The sequence below is a fragment of the Anopheles moucheti genome, chromosome 3 (genome assembly GCF_943734755.1).
Source record: "Anopheles moucheti chromosome 3, idAnoMoucSN_F20_07, whole genome shotgun sequence".
Classification (NCBI taxonomy): Eukaryota; Metazoa; Arthropoda; class Insecta; order Diptera; family Culicidae; genus Anopheles; species Anopheles moucheti.
The window spans coordinates 21,222,771-21,242,358 of record NC_069141.1 but is presented as its reverse complement, the minus strand read 5'-3'; the positions used below and the strand labels follow the sequence as shown (position 1 = coordinate 21,242,358).

Genomic DNA, 19,588 nt, shown 5'->3' with positions numbered 1-19,588 from the left:
GCTGGAAGGTATTAACAAAATGTGGCAGATAGCAAATTGAAAATCACATAAATTATTTATGACATCCGTTTGTTTCCGGGGCGGTCACAATAAAAACCCCCGGCGAAGGTAGCGATGGAGTGGCTGGAAAAAGCATAATGGCAGTTGCTGCCGGTGTCATGTTGGGTCGGGTTCGTGTTGTCAGTTTTTTACTGATCTTATTTTTTACCCTGTAAATAAATAAGCAGACAGACGGACGGACTGGATACAAACTATGGTGGAGGATGGTACTGTTATTTTCTTCGTGGCGTGACGAGCGAAAAGGAATCCTACGACCACACTTAGCCCGAGGAAGTTACATCACGGGCTGATGGGTCGAAGAGGTTTTGGTGGCCCATAAGGAGGCGGATGGGAAATGGAATAGCCGACAGCTTCAGTGAGAAGACACACGCCGGAGATGTCCCAAGTTGCTACGAGTTGGTTAAGGAACGCCAAGAATATGGTGGCAGTGGCCGAAGCAGTTTTTTGGCAGAATTTCTAGCCTTCTATCACCTTTTCCCTCGAGAGTGGTGTGGCACTTACAGCCTTTGCTTGTCTTTTGCTTCCCAATAAAGCGTACCGAAATAAAAATGAAGCAGTTAAGAACACCATTCCAATGTGTGTTGCTTTTGTTTCATCCATACTTGAGACAGCGAGCCGAGGCTTGGACTTGAAACTTGTCTTCCTGTCCAACTCAACCTGTCGCTGTTTAGCTTTCTTGGTTTGAGGCGATTACTTTCTCCTTGCTCACATTTTTATTTATCATAACCACTCGCCCGGTGGCATACTATGGGTTTCTTTTTTTTTCTCCAATAAAGACGTCCACCGTCAAACATGGGGACGCACCACGAGGAGGGCTTTTGAGAAGTTCAGTAGCAGTTGTGAACTACCGCTTTCTAACGGACAACTTTCGAAAGCATGAAATTAGCTTTGTAACTTTGTTGCAAACAGGAATCAGGAATGGCAAGAATGTGCCTCGGTGTCACATCGACGTGTGGAAAGGTAATCGTGTGTAGTACTGGGGAAAAAATGTTCAAGAAATCGTACAAATATTACATCGCAAACCTTGCCTCGAAACACGGCCAAAGCTTGACAGTTGAGTGAGTCGAGTTTACTCCTTTGTTAGCCGGCGTACACGCGGACGAAAGCGAATAGCGGCAAGCAACCGGTAAATAAACTGGCATCATCTGTGGTTTGGAAGGACACCTTGACATCGGTGTGAGGTCACACTGGCATCCAGATTACACATTTCTTCTTCTGCTGTTCACGGTCCATTTTGAACTGGGCATGGTGCTACTGGACCACTGGAAGGACGCTTGGTCGTGTCGTGTCGTGGAAATTATCGCAATGAACTGCAACGAACCCAAAACAGTACCCACGCGAGGAAACGGATTACGGATGTAATTATTTTGAAGACTTCCTACCGCTTGTTTTTTTTTTATTCTTGTGTGTTTGATTCTCATTTTCTAGCGTACGCTTGTTTTTTTTCTGCCAGCCTTTTGACTATTTTAATGAAAATTACATGTGCTAGCAGGTGATTAAAAGTGTGGGAAAATGGAAAAAGTTTCACGACTCAACTCCACGCTCCGTGATGTGGGTGAAAGTAATCGGAACGAAATGGCGTCGTTTTCGACGTAACTAGGGCAATCGGATTGAAATTATGCTAAGGAATTCTTCGTTACACTGTTTTACCAGTTATTAAGGTCAAATCAACTGCAATAAGCGAGAAAAAGGTGGGTTTTGTGGGAGGTAGGTATTTTAAAACGATTTCCCCAGTATTGGAGTCTATTTACCATGGCTTACTTAATGCTGAAATATCTTCCTCGCGTTAAACGCCCAAATGTATGCAACACATTGGTGTTGTAAATTTTATTTATTGATAGCGAGTATCGTGGGTATTACAAAAATAAAAACAGTAATCATCTAGAGTTACGAGAGCACAGTAGTACCTAATAGAGTAATGCGGAAATGTAAGCTATGATTTTCTGTTAAACAATTTTTATTTTAGCCTGAAAGTATGCATTCCGTGTAGCAAAACTGACTTAATATGAAAACAATGTGATCTGACCGACCAGAATGTATCGAATAATCGGCAAAAGCGTCTCCTAAGGCAATTTGTTCTACAACAGTCTCCTCTGAATCCTTTGCTGTTCGGCATCGTGTTAGGATAAGCCATTCAACTTGTAGCTCATGTTCATCCTACGGGCGCTGATAGATTTCAATTGCTTAAGGATTCAACCATTTTCTAACCTCCCCCCGAAACACTAACGGCCACCAGCAGGCAAATTTATTTCTTCATCCATTTCAAGTGCACGGGCTTAAGCGGTGTGGTGTAAAATTTGCCCATGCTTCACAGAGAATAGCCCTAGCAAAGCTTCCGTGCCGGAGGAGTTAAATAATGGTGCACAAGTGCCTGTACGAGCCCTTGCATTGTGGCTCCCAGCTAACAAAGGGTCCCAAGTTTAGCAATTTATGGAAAACGTATGTTTGCTCCTAATTTATTCTCCGGTACGGTGTTTAAACTGCTGGAATATTTTATACAACTGACCCCGTTCGGACCCCGTGTGTGTGTGTGTGGGTAAATTTGCGTCCAGCAGCATCGGTTCGGCAAACATCCTGCGCTCTTTCTTCGATTGCATTCTTACGGTGCCAGTGATGCTAGGCGCTTTCTTCGATGCGTTCCATTGTGTGGCCGCAGTGCCATTCGTTCGTTCGTGAGTTCACGTGCAGAAATGCAGAAAAGCACACTTCCACACAGCTACTTCACACAGCAAGTCAGGGGGTACGTTTGGCCGGAAGTCGTTAGTAGTAGCCTCAGCCGGAAAAGGGACTGACCGTTTTACACAACGGTGCGAACGAAGTGCGGATGTGGAGAGAGAGAGAGAGAAAAGTGACTAACGCGTGGCCCAGCTCGTGTGTATAAAACAATGGTTGGCGGAAACAAATCATTAGTTCTGCTGGAGTACGTGCAGGCCTTTGCCACTTTACGTTGCACTGTTGGGAAGGATAAGCCAGGAAAGTGTAGCTCGCTTGTGGAGGATTGTAAAACGAATCGCTGGGTGTGTTGCTCAGTTGCTTCTTGCATCCTCCTGCAAGTTAAAGATATTGCACGAATCGTGCGATGACGTTCGGGGGTGAGGATCTTTCCAAACATGACACCGGTATGGAATTAATTTGGAATACATTTGTTTGGCCAATTAATTTAACATCCTGTTAGGAGGATAGTACGAGACAAGCAAAGAGTACTAGAAAAACAAATAAACAAGAAGGAGCATGGTGGAAGTTAGGTAAGAAATTAAGTATTTCATAGTCCTATAGCTTTAAGCTCGGTTTGTAAATGTTCCATAATAATCACTCTACGATGCTATTTGCTTTGGTGATTAGAGTAATAATTTCTTTCCCCGAGCCTGATTGTGTTTGATTGCGGTGTTTATGGGGGCCCGATTATGTTGCCACAAAGCGCGGCTCAGCTACAAACAATAAACAGGCGTGGTCTTAAGCAAACAATTGCTACCGATTGGCATCGTAACACTTATCGGGACCCACTAAACCAAACTACATCAATAATCATACGCAATAATCATAGCGCTAATGATTGTGTAGGAACAGTCGTAAATAAGATTCCTTCCTGAAAGCTTTCGTTGAATCGCAGGGGTGGTTTACATATTTTTGTGTTCGACACGTTCCCACCCGAGTGAATCGAAGGGCAAAAGCTCGTTTCCTGCTACGAGCGTATTATGGAAATGTAGTTACAGCGCTGGGTACAGGGCTTTGTTTCCAACGTGCGGTCCTCTTGTTTACGGTATAATTTCACAATAATTTAATATTTATTTCAATTATATTTAATCACGCATTCAATCCCATTCCGTACCATGTGCCGTGACCCATCGCCCATTGTGCGCCCGCTTAACTATGTGGTTCCGCCAGGCGGATGTGGAACTGACTGGACTGGTAAATGGTCAACCTGCCAGTAGCAATTACGGTGACTACGAAAGCCCCACATCCCCACCCCGGGACAGATCATGGAGCCCCCAAAATCGGATCGGAAATTAAAAAATCAGTCCCCAAAGCGAGTCCCATTTGTTCGTGCCACTCAATGATCCTCTTAAACAACGAAAATAAAAATAGGAGCAAAACGACAAAATACGGTCAACAGTGAAGTGGACGGAAATAAAATGAACCACACCGACACCTTGATCCACATCAAACTGGAAACCGCGTCCGCGCAGGGATCAATTTATGTCGGACGGGGTCGTTTTTTTGTATTTATTTTACACCCATTTGAAAAGATTTCTAGCCTCCCCCCCCCCCCCCCCACTAGCCGCGGTCACTTTCAACGCCGAAATTTAGGGGATGGTTTTCAAGAATAACAACAACAAACGACCATCCTCTCATACACATCAAATACAAAAAAAGCCTCCGGCCATGAAGCTACTCAACCATCCCCCGCAGTGTTTGCTGTTGTTTTGCTTTCCATTCTTTATCATTGATAAATCGCTCCCGTCGAAATGGCGTTTCGCATCAATTCCAGGATTAAGCATTCATCAGACCGGAGGACTTTAAGTACCGGGAATCGAGGGTATCGGTACGTCCAGGACGGGACAACCCTGTACGACAACGGTGTGAATTCGGGGTGCACTTGTATTGGTCGGTAAATTTTAATCCTCTCTCTCACTTTTTTTTTTTTTTGTCTCTCGATTGCAATTCCACGTGAAACGTTTATATTGAAACGCGACCGGGCTTATTGATTACCCGTGGGCCAATCAATATGGTAAGCTAAGGAATCAAATGCAGCACAGCCCAGATGCGTGTAGTCGGTTTCCGGCAGCGAACCGTTGGTGTCCCAGTCGATGAAAAAAAAATGGGGAAAGTGGTTGTTGAAAATGTTTCCGTTATTATGGCTAGAAAGCTTTCAGATCACGTCCAGAATGGAATCGCTCAATCAAGTAGGTATGTGCTTCTTTTTTTTGTTGTTGTTGGGCCGATACCCCCATTGAAAACCCCAGACGTTGCGATGGTAACTTGAAGGAAGGAAAAAAGGACCGTCCACCGGCTACTTGGACATTAAATTCGCTTCAAACCCAAAGCTGGCAGTTTAAGAAACGAATCACCAGCGCCTTCGCCTGTTAAATCTGTGCACCAGATCTGGGTCATTGATTTTTCTTTTTCTACTTCACCCCGAACATCTTTCAAGGGTTGGTCCGGGGTTGGCTTTTTTCTTTTGGGCAACTGGAAAAAAGAAAACCCATTTCTGTTTCAGTAATGTATGACTTTTCGGGCGAATATTCTGGGTCCTTTTAGCTTCTTGGGTAAGCTTCAACCACGTGCGCCTATTGCCCGAGGGCCTACAAAACTTCCATTCATTGACGCTGATTGTATGGGTTGGTGGGAAAAGTTTTTCCCCCCTTCGGAAAGCCTCTCCACACCCGTGGGACGTTAAATTAAGGTGAAAAACTAACCCGCCCAAAGGGCACACACACGCACACACTTTGGAGGTTGTGGTGGTCTATCGATCGACTGTCGGTGTCGGTGTCTGTGCGATAGGCCGGCCAGGCAGAAGGAATTTGTCAAATTAATAACACGATTAGATCGGGGACAGGACATCCGGACAGGGCCGATGCTTGATGTGCCTTTGCTCCGGCCGGGGGTTTAAAGGACACACCTTCGCACGGACAACGGTCCAAGATGGGTCTTCCGATTAGGAAGTTTCCATACATTACTGTTATTGATAGGACAAGCTGCTTTGGGTGATAGCGCATGTAACTGGAGTCATCTTTATTGGGGTTAAATTAATGTTTGTAATAAAAGATGAAGCTGGTGATTAGCTACCTTCCGAGATACGTCCTTTAGCTTAGAATAAAATATTGTTGCCTATAAACGTGACATAAACTAGCGAAATGTAAAAAGCTCCCCAAACCCCAAGCTACAATTTGTAACCATATTCTGCCAAAGGAACAGCATTCTATATATCGCATTTCCTGCATCGAAAGCTTGCCGCATCTCACGATCATGCGACAAGTGGCTGTCTCAAGTATCTAAATGGATCTGGCCTTCCCCGTTCCAATCGATCCGATCCGCACAAGCCATTTTTATTCTCCAATCGCCTTGCCGAGAAGGGTACGAGTGGCCAATTCTCTGTATGCAGTCCGGAAATTGAATGCTGCTGCCATTGGCGGGAAAATGAGTCCTGCGGTAGGATGTGGAGTTGGTGTGTTGTTTGCTGTTGTTGCTCCTTTTACAGAGTCCGGCATGGTGGTGATGGTCAACCCAACAATTGCTACTGAAACGGTTCGGTAATGGGGCAATTGATACTGCGAAGCGGAACGGTTAGGTTGTGCTTAGTAGGACCTTTTATTTGCGTTTGTCTGCGGTTGGATTTGGGGGTTGAGTGAGGAAATGGGGTGATTGTATTGGGGGTTCGGCTACGACTCCATACTGTGTGGAAAGCAATCGTGTAGAGGAAATTGAACATTACTCAAGCTTCCCCGGGCGAACAGTGGGATATTTACGGGGGTATCACATTGGGGAGAAGAGAATTGTGTTTGTCTGTATGTCATATATCAAGCAAAAATGGAAGATGTTAGATAGTGTTCATTGTAAATCGATTTAGATACTTATTCCTAATGTGCAATACTTTTAAGATAAACAATGCTCTAACGAAGATAGTAATTCAATCTGGAAGCATTCATAATTTTTGTCTGGCCCCGGCTATCGATTAAATAAAGTTTCGATTCTTCTCTTCCATCTTAAGACCACCTCAATCGTTGAGGAATAAAAAAGCAACCGATTCCAATCGGTTATAAATCCCGTATAGTTTTCCGAAACGGGTCACGTCCCAGGGTAAAAGCTAAAGTCTCGCGAGCTCGCGTACGAACCTTCTTAAGCGGTTCGGAACGTATCGAACCACTAGAGCAACGGTGAGATGCTTGCCGGTACCATTGTAAACTGCTTTCGTAAGTCAAACTGAAAACTTCACCCGCAATCCGACGGGCAGCATGGGATCGTGCAAGTGAACAAAATGTATTAAGCGCTTGAGTGGCCGGGAAGGAAATGCACGAGATGACGTGACTTACGGAATTGCTGTTGGTGTGTCTGGTGGAAGCTAACACAAGGAAGGAATAGTAGTGATGCAGTGTGTTTTAGTACTCAGTTTCATTGCAGTGTTGCAGAGCTGCTGTACAATTTGTCGCTATGGGATGCCTCTTGGTTTAGCATGCAGAAGATTGGAAGTAATAAAATAAGCTCAATTTTCAAGGGTACTTCGGGAGAACAAGCTCGATTATTGATGAATAGGTGTATTCCTTTCAAATTTCCCGGACAATCTATTTCACACGAATAATCCAAAAACTGGAGATGAAAGTTCATTATTGTTGATAAAGTTTTTAATAATTTTTGTGTTGAAAGCGTGGTGCGTTTCTTAAGTAAACAATATTCTTAACAGCATGATTACCGGTAATATCTGCTTATTTGATTACAAACAGCAGATCAAACAGAGATTCCATGCAATTAAAATATCGTACGGCGTCGGTGTGCTTTCGTGAAAGCACAATGTGCTGCACCTATTGGGGAAAACAAAACAAAAAACCTTCCTCACACAATACACGCACCAATAATGGCCGGTTGAATCTCAGGAAACGCGATAAACACTCCGGAAAATGAATGTTGTTTCAGCGCTGCAGTTCGAATCAACAATTTTCCATCCATTTAAAATAACATATTGCAACGCAGTTGCTTTCCCCTTTCGCCCCCGGATGCAATCGTATCGACTTACCTTGCCTAGGCCGATATTTTCCCGGTTCGCCATCCGACGGGCCAAACCGGCCGGTATCGGTGGCGGTGCCCGCTGGATCGCTCCACAGAAACCACCGTTCGCACTCATTTCCGTGGTGCCGTTTTTCGTTACCGGTGCAATTTCGCTACCGCCGGAAGCCAATCGTTGTGCAGCTCTGAAAGATGGAAAAATGGGGTACAAAAAAATTGTTGGAAAATATTAATACCAGGCGAGAAACAACAAAAAAAAAGTATAGAAACATTCTGATATGGAGACAAAAGGCATAAAATGGGGAATTGAAACACAATGGCATAACAGGATGGCATCACGAATCGCCATCGATCGTGTTGCAGCCGGAGCCTGAAAGGATGGGGTTTAACGCACAGTGCGGTGCAAATGAAAAATAATGTTTTTTAATCGAATGTTAATTTTTCCACATTGGTGGAGCATGCTGCAAACCAAGAAAATGCGATGACGCATTTGTGGTGTATAAAGTGGTGACTTTACTTCCGAAAAGACGATTTGTGCGGGTATCAAAATCAATTAAAACATTTTACATGCAGCCTCCATTATGCACACAACATTGGTTGCCATGATGAAGCGTCCGTTTTTCGCAGCAACATATTTTTGTTTGTTGTCCTTTTCCCTTTTCACTGTTGATTTATGGTGCAATTATGCAATGGGTCTGTGTCTGGAGGGAAACGAACAATATTGGGTTGTTCGGACAAAGATGACAAGGAAAGTTGGAACGATATGCTTTATTCCAAAACGTACCGTAATGATTGCAAGCCAGAAATGCTTCACAATGGACCGATTGTTGAGGAGTCATAACAAATTGCACTAATAAAATGCTGACACTGTATGAGATGCAGTTTTCAGCAGCGCAAGTACTAATTCCAAAGGTTGCAGCTTATATTAGAGCAATTCGCACGATTTTATGCCGAGTCAGCATGAGTAGCATTTGGAGACGATTGTGAAAATACGACACCTATACAGGCGTAGCATTATCATTGATCGAGTATTTCGAGGGGCAGATAACGAATCTGCTATCTCCTATCCAGCCGATTAGACATCTGTGAAAACAATCACCCGAAGGGTAGAGGCTCGATCGGTATGAGTATTTCAGTAAACAACGGTAAGTCGCACGGGAAAGTGTTTCGTGTGGACATAATGATGCTGCTAGTGGCCATTGTCGTGGTATACCTGAGCTATGTGCTGTTCAAGTACCACCAAAAACGACAGCAATTGCTACACATTGCCAAGCATTTCAAGGGCCCTTACCCTGACTACTTCCTGGGATGTTTCTATCTGTTCCGCAACAAGTCTGTTCCAGGTGAGTATTGTTTGAAGCATGGGAATAGAACACGACTTTTAAGGTTGCATCTTTTCCAGAAATATTCGACTTGATTAACAGTTTGCACCATAAATATGGCGCCGACGTTAGTATGGTTGGTGCTTTCAATGACCTCGTGTTAGATATCTCCGGCGCGCAAAACTTGGAGAAAGTATTACTCGCCAAGACAACGAAAAAGTCCTTCCCGTATGAATTTCTTGAACCGTGGCTCGGCACCGGCCTGCTGCTGTCGTTTGGCGAAAAGTGGTTCCAGCGGCGTAGAATCATAACACCCGCGTTTCACTTTAAAATTCTCGACCAATTCATGGACGTGTTCAATCACGAAGCGGACGTACTGGTCGCCAAGCTGGAGAAGCAGGTGAACAAACAAGAGTTCGATATCTACGATTATATTACGCTTTATGCACTGGACAGCATTTGTGGTAGGTAGTGCTTTGGATCAGCTGTATGCTGGTGGTACGTTATCGTTAATCGCGCCTTATCGCATACCTTCCGCATTGTAGCCACATCGATGGGAGTGCAGATCAACGCGCAGGAGGACCCAAACAACGAGTACGCCCGGGCCGTGAAGCAAATGTCGGAGTTTATCTTCCGGCGCGTGTTTAGTGTGCTGCGTCAGTTCCCCTCACTGTTCTTCCTGTACCCGTTCGCCCGGGAACAGGGCCGGGTCATTAAGAAGCTGCATGATTTCACCAACTCCGTCATTGAGACGCGTCGCCGCCAGCTGCAGGCAGAACAGTCCGTCGGTAAGGTGGAGTTCGACGCCGATGAGGATGAGCTGTACTCGAAGCGCCGGGATACCTTCCTCGATCAGCTGCTGAAGGTGACGATCGATGGGAAACCGCTCAGTACGGCCGACATTCGCGAGGAGGTGGACACGTTCATGTTCGAAGGTCACGACACAACGACTTCCGGCATTTCGTTCTCAATTCTTCAGCTGGCCAAACACCAAGACGTTCAGCAGAAATTGTTTGAGGAGATCGATGGCATGCTGGGAGCGAACGCCAAGAACACTGCATTAACCGGCGCATTACTTCAGGAAATGAAGTACTTGGATTTGGTGATCAAGGAATCCTTACGCTTGGTACCCCCAGTTCCGTTCATTGGACGAAAACTTCTCGAGGATATGGAAATGAGTACGTATGTCTTCCTCTCCCCAGGGAACCGTTTGTACTAATCCGAGACACGTTCTCTTTCAGATGGCACTAAAATACCTGCCGGTACCACCATGTCTCTCAACATCTTCAACGTGCACCGCAATCCCAAAGTGTTCCCCGATCCGGAAAAGTTCGACCCGGAACGATTCTCAGATGAAAACGAAATTAAGCGTGGACCGTACGATTACATTCCGTTCAGTGCCGGGTTCCGAAACTGCATCGGCCAGAAGTACGCACTGTTGGAGATGAAGGTTACCATCGTAAAGCTGCTCGCTAGTTACAAAATTTTGCCCGGAGAATCCATCAATCAGGTGCGCTACAAGACGGATTTGGTTCTTCGCCCCACAGCTGGCATTCCGGTGAAACTTTTGAAGAGGAATTAAGGTGTGCGAATAAATGATGTACCTTAACTCTGCTAGCTGTACAGCGGGGACATAATAAATATATAAACTTGTGATTATATTTCATTCGGAGCTTTTGTCCGCTTTCCTTGGAGAATGAATTTATTAACAGATTTTCTCAGACTTTTAATCTTGCGGGGTGATTATTTCAGACCACCCAAGATTAAAAAAATCCCCTGCTTCCGTTGTTCTAGGGTTCCTAACCTCAACATCCTTAAAGTTGGTGTGGTAAAGCTTTTTCTTCTCTTCAAGAGAAGACGTTTTTCATCACAACTTGCCAGTTTTTTCACCATCACCTCTTCTATAGAACATATCCCAATTGTTAGCTGTTGTCATTTGAGGTTTCTTGGTTGTTCCTGTTAAGATCTCTTGCTGTTTCTTTTGAACTCGTTGCCAGAGCACAGCAAACGGATGTACAAGCGAGCCGTCAAGGATCCGCAACTTTTTCTCCACTTTAACCAAAAATTGTATTAAAGTGTACGTTGAAAAAAAAAACGGACGCCACAAAGAAAGCGGAAAAGAATCAGCAAATCTTGTACACTCGCCAATGGGTGATAAAAACGGTGAATGTTTTTGTCAGAACTTTCCCCATGCTTTAGCGTAACCGCCCCGGACGACGGCATTACGGTGAACTTGGTCAACTTTCTTCCAGTTGGAGCTTTTGTTCGTGCAATCTTTGGGTGGGTTTTGGCTCCCTTTGCACAAGGCGATTGCCCGCGACTTGCCCGCGTGCTCAGGCCACTAAGCCGATGAGGATAATGTTAAGAAGCATGAAACATAACAAATAACGGTTGCTGTACGGTACGAGGTGGGGCGAAAAATAAGCTGCAGTACAAACGCATTCCACATTAAACAGGAGTTCCGTCCTTACAATCCGGCTCAGTCAATCCGTCTTTTTGGGTGAGCGAAATATTTCATGGAAGATGTACGACCGAGCGGCATCTCGTGGCACATGGACGAGCGTGAAAATCCGCCATGAAATTGTATATATGTATATATGTTTGTGTACACACGGTTCGCACATCCCCGTAGTTTGTGTGGTTTTACTCACGGGCGACTTTTGGTGTGGCGAACGCGAAAGCTGCACCGTGAAGGGATTTGTTGGGCGAACCCATCCTTTAGAACTGTTACCAGCACGGCGAAGTGGTGGAATTGAGTGGTCCAAAGTAGGAGAAGAGCAAGAGCAAAAAAAAACCAAAAAGCAAACTTTCCGAAAATGGATGGGCGTTCATCCATTCACGGCCATTTCCACTTATTTGGAGAAGGTGCAAAATGATGAAAAATACATGTGACGGATGGGGCTTTTTTCCGGGGGGGGGGGGGGGGGGGGGGGGGGGGGGGGGGCAACACGTTTCTGCACGGTGCAACCGGCATGATGACGATAGTTTTTTCTGGGTGATGATGATTTTTTTCTACCAACGAACAGCCACAGCAGGATTTATGCAGCATGGCAGATTCGAATCAAGTGTAAGAGGAGAACCTAATGAAAAAAAAAAAGTTGAAAAATGTTATCTGCTAGCCACGGGTCTGTGGTTGGACCGACTTTTTAATTAAACTGTCATTTGGATCTTTACTGCAAAACTGCACAAAGATCAGAGAGCCAAAGTCAAGGAAACTTTGGGTTGTTTTGCGAAAAAAAGCTTTGGAAAAAGTTCATAAAGTAGCATGTCGTCTCTGGGCAGTTTTAAAAACTTCCAATTTATCCAAAGTTGAGCGGTAGGAAAATATGTTCTCCCTCATGACGATGTCCTGTTCGGATGAACTTACAGACCAAGAACAGTACACTTCTTTCAAATGAATGAGCCCCTTGAAATTCAAATAACCTTTTTCGTTATGTGCGATAAATAATCTCAAGCATCTTATCAACCACATCACCACTTCAATTCAGTCTTCGGCATTGCAAATTGCAATAGCTTTTCATGAAGTTCATGAACTTTTCAAAAAAATAACCATATATAACCATATAACCATTCCCCAACCTATCTCAAGCGTCTTAAAAACTACTAACATACAAATGAATGTCCCGGTAGGTAATGAAACAAGAGCAACAGCTGTAGCGTGGAACATTTCGAACAACACGTCAATGCAACTGCCCACCATCCTCGGGAAGAGTTTAATGAGCAAATGAAGCCATACCGCCTTATCGTTGACACCGTAAGCTCCCCGACAATCTCGCCCCACAGCTCGTTAAAATTGACGATAATAACTTGAACCCTTGTTAAGACTTTTACACCGCAAAAATTGTTTTCATTACAATTATTTTACAGCCACACCTTGCCACAGTTTCCCTTCGCGCAAAGTGTCCTAAAGCCGGTTAGTGGCTCTTGGAGCTATGAAGAGCGGAAAAGAAAAAAAAAATGAGTTGCTTAAAATGTCGTTTCTTGTGCATACAAAAAATCTGCCTCTCGTCTTGCTTAAAAGCGAGCATTGCATGCTGTGGCGGTACGGTGGTACATGCTCTGGCAAGGTACAATTTCCCTGAGCACGTTGATGACGATGTTGGGGGCTTTTCCCTCATGTTTTACATCTGGCACGTTTGTATGCTACTGCCAGCATAGCATTTTGAAAACACGTTTGCATTATTTTTCATTCACTTTCACCTTCGGCCTGAACACGGAAAGGAAGGGACCAGGGGACAATAGCAAGAGGGACACAAAACTGGAGCTCAGGAAACACTCGAGCATCCCCTTCATTTATTTAATAAACGAAAAATGAAAAGCTTTGTAATTGTGAGTCGAGAGCGAAACCCTCCACTTGGTCGTTTGGTGGTTCAGGTAAAGGTTATCATGTTACCAGCCCGGTCGAACGCTCCGAAGAGGTGCTTGAAAATCTAAACTGTTCCGACGCCCTGTCCCTGCATATTGCCATGACTGACCGGAAAATTCAAGCATTCATCGTGCATCTGCTTCCTACCCATCCATGGAAGGTAAAACAATGCGAGAAGCAGGTTCTTATTGCTTTCCAAAAGGCTAGACAGGCTAGGGAATTCCTCCCCTAAACCTGGCAGAAGGACCAACGAGAAGAGGTGGAACTTTCTGCCCCCGTTCAAGGAGTGTGAGAAGGAAGGCTTTGTGTACGTGATCAAGTGTGAAGGTTGTGTCAAAGGCATAGGAGACCGGGAGAAAATATTTGTGGAAACTGATTTTAATGTTCTCCACAAGTCCACCTTTTTCGGGGCTGGTCGATGAGTTTCAGTTTGGGTAGCATCTTAGACCGTACAGCGCATTTCTTTGGCCCATGTTGCTGCTCACGCGCAGCAGGTGGAGTGTGGTGAAGGCAACCCGAGAGAACCAAGGAAGTAATTAAATTCCACGACATGAAGCAAACACATTCCGAGAAGGGGGCCCAAACTTCACAGTGGAATGTGTGCCGTATGTTCCACGGGGTACCCGGAAACTGGGGAAGATTGGGGGGGGGGGGGGGAGGGGGAACATTTACATCTTTTTTAGTCGTCTAGTCATCAGATGAAAATCTTCCCGAAAGTCGTAAGCAAATACAACCCGACAGGGCACGTCCACAAACAACCCCTAAAGGCTCGAATACATCCCGTATAATGCTGGATCACCATGCTGGACAACATACTATACACCGATTAGCCCCGGTTTTTCCGGTACGACAGAGTTACCAGGGCCCGGCCCGTGTTATATCTCACTTATCTGTTGTCCTTTCTTGGTACCGGGATTTCTCAAGCACCGTCGGAGAGAAGCTGGGTAGGAGTTTATCTACCCGGCCGACTTCTATTATTAACCTCCATTAAAATGTCAGCTCGTTTGAGGGCGCTTTTGAGCGCGGAGGGTTCGCATTTGGTTAGTGAACTTGACAGCACACCGGGAAGATCTCGACCTCCATTAAAAAGACATCTTTCATTTGCGAATTGATTATTTCGGGTTGGATCAATTATGAAATAATAGTCGGAAAATGAGCGTTTTATGGGAAAACTTTCCACGCTAGCTGCGGTTGGTGCGTTCGACCGAACGGTCGGCAATGGACTGAAGTTCCCGTGTTGCATGATGCTCTGATAAAAAGTTTCACCGCCTGCTTGTGCTACTGTTTTTTTGTGGTCATGAATTTATTATGGATTATTTTCGGTCTGCTTAGCATGAGTTGTTGAGGTGGGTGCAAGATGCGGTAAGTTCCGTGATAGTGAGGGATGAAAATAAAGCAAAATGTGTTTTAATTGGAGTTGAAAAAAGCGGGCACTAAAATGTGTTGTGATTGATTTAGGATTTTCATGGGAAAATTCGGAGCGTTATAATCATTGAAACATATAAGCACGAATAAGTTTTGGTGATTCAAATTCAAGAGATCGTGTATTAGTTTGCGATTGAATGTTGGAAATTGTCATTAAAGTAGTAGAGTACTTCTTTTATCAAGAACTATGCGTTAAACCCATGATTCTTTCAAACAAATTGTGCAATGCACATGTGATCCAGAGAGCCTCCACATTTTAGTGACATAAATTTAAAATAAACACCTTATTCTATTTATGACCCCAAACCTGCACAGTAATCACAAAAGGCTGGCATGATCCTTCCATTTCACCGAAAAATTGCTTCCAATCTATCAGATAACATCCGGAACCCACTCGGAATGACAATGGCACCTCACTACTACTGCCTCTCCAAGTGACCAAAAATCCATTCAAACACAATCTCGTCGTCACACATACGACCACCAACCATCACAACCGGCGTACTCGAGAGTAACAATAACCCCTTTTTCTTCCTGCCGTAACATAACAGGAAAGCGCACCACACATTCTAATAACAAGCCGGAGCAAAACCCTGCAGAAGGCAAACACCCCCCGAAAAGTAGCATATTTCCACCGGAGACATAATCGTTTTATGCTAAAAGTAATGGCAAAAATATTCAAATTTTTGCTTCATCCACCAACTCGGGAAAAGGTTCGGGAAAAAAACGGAGCAGAGAAAGCGCGGCATATGCGTACGGCAGCAAGCAAAGTGATAATGGTTTCCGGGTGGAGTGAAAGAGAGAAAGCAAAAAAAAACATGTATAAAAGCAAACACTTCTTACAGAAACTTCTTCAAGTGTCACCATGTCACCAGCAGCGTGGTGCGCTAAAGTTATCCGAGGAAAAATTCGCTTAAAAAGCTGTCACTGCTTAACCGGGTAAAAGCTGTAAAAGCCACTCCCGATGAGTGTGGGAAGATTTGGCGTGAGTGGAAAATCTGCACTTGATAATAGGGATCGTCCATGATAAACCTCGTGTTCACACTCCACACTCTCGACCACCAACAAGGCGGGAGCTTTTGTTGACGTTTTGTGGATAGCCAAATGATACCAAAACCACCAGCCCGCTGTTGTATTGTCCGTTTCGCGCTTAATGTGACACTTCCGGGGCACACGGGTAGCTTGTCGGCGTCGTGGTTCGTAAACGAATACCAATAAATTTATCTAATCTAAGGGTAGCATTTATTTGAATAAAAATGCGATAATTCTCGGTTAAATCTCAATTTCCACGATAAAATCAGATTACGGATAGGGGATGGGGTGGGCAGGACCGGGATAAAGGGGATGTATCGGCTGCCAGTTTAGGGAAAGCATCCGTTTTTCCACCCGCCCGGAAGCAGTTTGAGCAGTTTGTCACTGTGTTTTCTCCGGCATTGTCGTTTGGCTCGTAATTCGTTTTGTTTTGACGCTTCTTTTGTCCCTTTTTCCCTACGTACGTACGTATCTTCATTTGTGGTATTCACTATCATTTAAGGGATGTGTTTTTCCTTCCCCATTTTTCCTTTTCCATCCTGCCACTGTACTGGCAGGGGTTGTTAAGGGAGGGAACAGCTTTTCCCATACCCACCGACAGCGAGCAGACAATCGATGGTGCTTAGAGAAAGTCACCCTTCGTCACCTTGTCGCAACAAAATGTCGAGTGCGCGATGGAATAACGGAGCCGGAATCGGAAAAATCGTCCTCGCGGGCAGAAACGGAAGCAAACCGCACAAGTAACGGAAGTAAACGAACGGGAACGGGCGCGAACTGGAGCGCATAATAAATGAGCGAAATTATTTTCCTCATTATGCCATTCCGTTGCGTTGGGAAGAAACTCGGCGTACGCAACCCCCCCTGTGAGCCAGCGAGGAAAATCGCCAGACCAAATCGAATGGTATAGCGCTGGTGGTTTTTTTTTTCCTTACCTTGCCCCTCCCCATGCGACCACGGTGGTTAAGGTGTCACGAAGGATGAGGTCACAGCGTAGTGAAAATTATATTTGCATAGAAAATCACGACATCATGAGCCTTCGCGTCGGGGTGTGATTTTCCGATAGGCGGGCCTCTCCCGTCTCGGCGGGAGATTCCCACTACCCCAGTCTAATCCTAAATCTTGCGCTGCTTGTGCGCAAAAATAAGAGGCCGGGCCGGGTTTACAGGTACACCGCAGTGCAAAGGTGTACAGAAAAATATTTATTTTATGCGAATCTTGGGAGTTGGAAATATGTTTTGAATATAAATGATAATTTTAACGCAACGTTCCTATCTTCTTGGGCCTTTGCCATGCCGATGTCGCCTTCCGTTTTTCTTCCCGGTTTTCAGTGGGACGTTTGCTCCTGTGGGACGCCACCACTAAACACAGTCGACCTGGTTTCGAACTTCCGTCAACTTCTGTGCCGGCGATGTTTCGTAGCCAAGTTTTTGGGGCCAGTGGAAATGGGAAAGCGCAAAGGGGGTTGTTTATTTTGGGGCAATGTTTATGCAGATCCCGGGAAGCGCACGGGTCGGGATTTCGGGTACAACTATTACACTAACATCCAAACATCATGGAGAAGCTCCATGGTTGAAGGAAATCCGATACAACGTTGAACATCTTTGCCCCTTTTAGACAGTATAATCCGCGACTTCCGGCAAAGGTGTGTGTGCGTGTGCATCGTTCCCTTTTTTATTAATGAGTTCTTCTTGAGGACACGTACGGAAACACGTCCTGGTTCCGTTCGGCCGGATGGAAATTAAACGTTGATTCTGATTTGCTTCTGCCACCAGCAAGGGGAAAACCCTTTTTGAGGTGAAGGTTTCCCATCTTGCTGTTTACTTGGTGTCAAAGCTTCTCTCCACACGAGCCCGTTTGATGTCACCCGGTATTCCCACAGGAGCCGAGGTAGTAAATACGAGGAGAGTTGTCTCCAAAAAACTCCCAAAACCAGTTCCATTTTCACCAACACCAACAGGGAGTCATTATGTACCGTGCAGCCCGAATAATGACGGGAGGCTGGCAAAACCAGCGAAACGAAGGTTCGCAAATTAAACATAAATAATTTCATCCTATTTTTAGACTCTCACCTTCAGCGAGCGTGAGACCTAAAACAACGCCATCCCTTTACTTCACACGGTGTTCCATCATGTCGAACGCACCTTCAAAGGATAGTTATGTATGCGGACGGGATGTTTGGCCACTAGTGTTTTAAACTAGTGTTGGGAAAATGATACACCTGGAAAGCTTCAAATACCGATTGAACTGTGAACCAAATTAAACGGCAAACTAATTAAGCACGGCGATGTGTGTCCATGCTTCCTGTTTTGTGGCGTGTGCCCAATTTTCCAATCGCCTAAAGTGTGGTGAGGTTTATGTTTTGCACTGGAATTGCTGCGCTTGAGTGGTTTGATGGCGGTAAATATTAGTTCCGAGTGATAAATGAGACTACTTGATTAATATTTGATGTATTGGGTAGATTGAATTTGTGTTTAATTTGATTAAGCAAAATTTATTAAGTTAAACTTTAAAAATTTTAGCAAGATTTTACAATTTCTGACCAATCAAGATGAATAAAATGTTTAAAACAAAACAAAATATAAATACATTAAAATAAACAGTCATTCAATCGTCTGACAAAACATTGAATTGAAGAATATTTTGTAAAAAAAATGCGATAACTCATACCTTAAACAAGTTTAATAATCTGTAAATCAGGCACTGCAAAATTACTGTTCGTTACAGTAACACACTGTGATTTCATAAAAAAAATCCATAGAATCTTATCCCTCTCGAAGCATTGTGTTCTTTTTAATCAACAACCCTAGCCATTGATAAAATTCTTCAACCGTACCATGAACACATTGAGGGTACTATGAAGTGACAGCATACTATTATCATTTCGTTTTGCCTGATCAAACCAGCTACCCGAAAGGGATGATAAAAGTGAATGCAACAGCACACAAAAGCATGCGACATACAGCGAAAATTGACATCTGATGTTCGATGGAAGCAGCAGCCACCTTCTCCACTTTCTGACACATCGTCATCGAAATGAACACGAACCATATGTGACCGTGTTGTTTGTGGGGGATAGAGAGATAGAGAAAGAGAGAGAAGTAGAAGGGATGTCGAGGATATACATGAAAAATAAAAACATTTCCCTTGTCTGCAATCTTCATCGACGGCAGAAATGCTGAAGGATGCTGCTGTTGGCAAGAGAATATTGGAAAAATAAACATCACGAGCGAGGCGGTGTTTGCCATTTGGTGCTGGCGTCAAACGATCGGCTGAAATCCATTTTACGGCGGCTCACCATGTCATTCACGCAGCTCAAAATAGAAAAAATGGATTCCGTTTGTATCATCCATGCACAGAGAGAAGGTGCATTTTTTTTGTTTTATGCAAAAACAAAATCAAAAAGCACCGGAACGTATCATCGATCGACTCATCGATCACCTCGCGTAAGTATGTGTGACAAAAACGAACTCATTAAGGATCCATTAACCGGGTGGAGGTCTTGTCGTTTTGCACTCGCACTTTCAACGCTTCAATCCGTACCAACATTACGCCTGGTGTCGAAAGAAACACTCCGGAGCATGTGAAAATCTTGTTGGGAAAAAGGAAGGAAAATGCCATTTTTCACACCCGACTAGGCGCCTCCATCGGAACCGTACCGGATGAC

At 44.5% G+C, this 19,588-nt stretch overlaps 2 protein-coding genes across 2 annotated transcripts in view; one reads left to right on the top strand and one right to left on the bottom strand.

Annotated features, from left to right (window-relative positions):
- Positions 1-19,588, bottom strand: part of LOC128305101 (kinesin-like protein CG14535) — an 87,940-nt gene that overhangs the window by 46,187 nt on the left and 22,165 nt on the right. Inside the window, exon 4 of the mRNA XM_053042402.1 lies at positions 7,790-7,964. Coding sequence (XP_052898362.1) covers positions 7,790-7,964 — 175 coding nt within the window. The remainder of the gene's footprint in view (positions 1-7,789; positions 7,965-19,588) is intronic.
- LOC128305103 (cytochrome P450 4C1-like) lies at positions 8,960-10,683 on the top strand. The gene is made up of 4 exons (XM_053042404.1): positions 8,960-9,122; positions 9,182-9,565; positions 9,647-10,279; positions 10,343-10,683. The coding sequence occupies exons 1-4, from the start codon at positions 8,960-8,962 to the stop codon at positions 10,681-10,683; spliced, it is 1,521 nt and encodes a 506-aa protein (XP_052898364.1).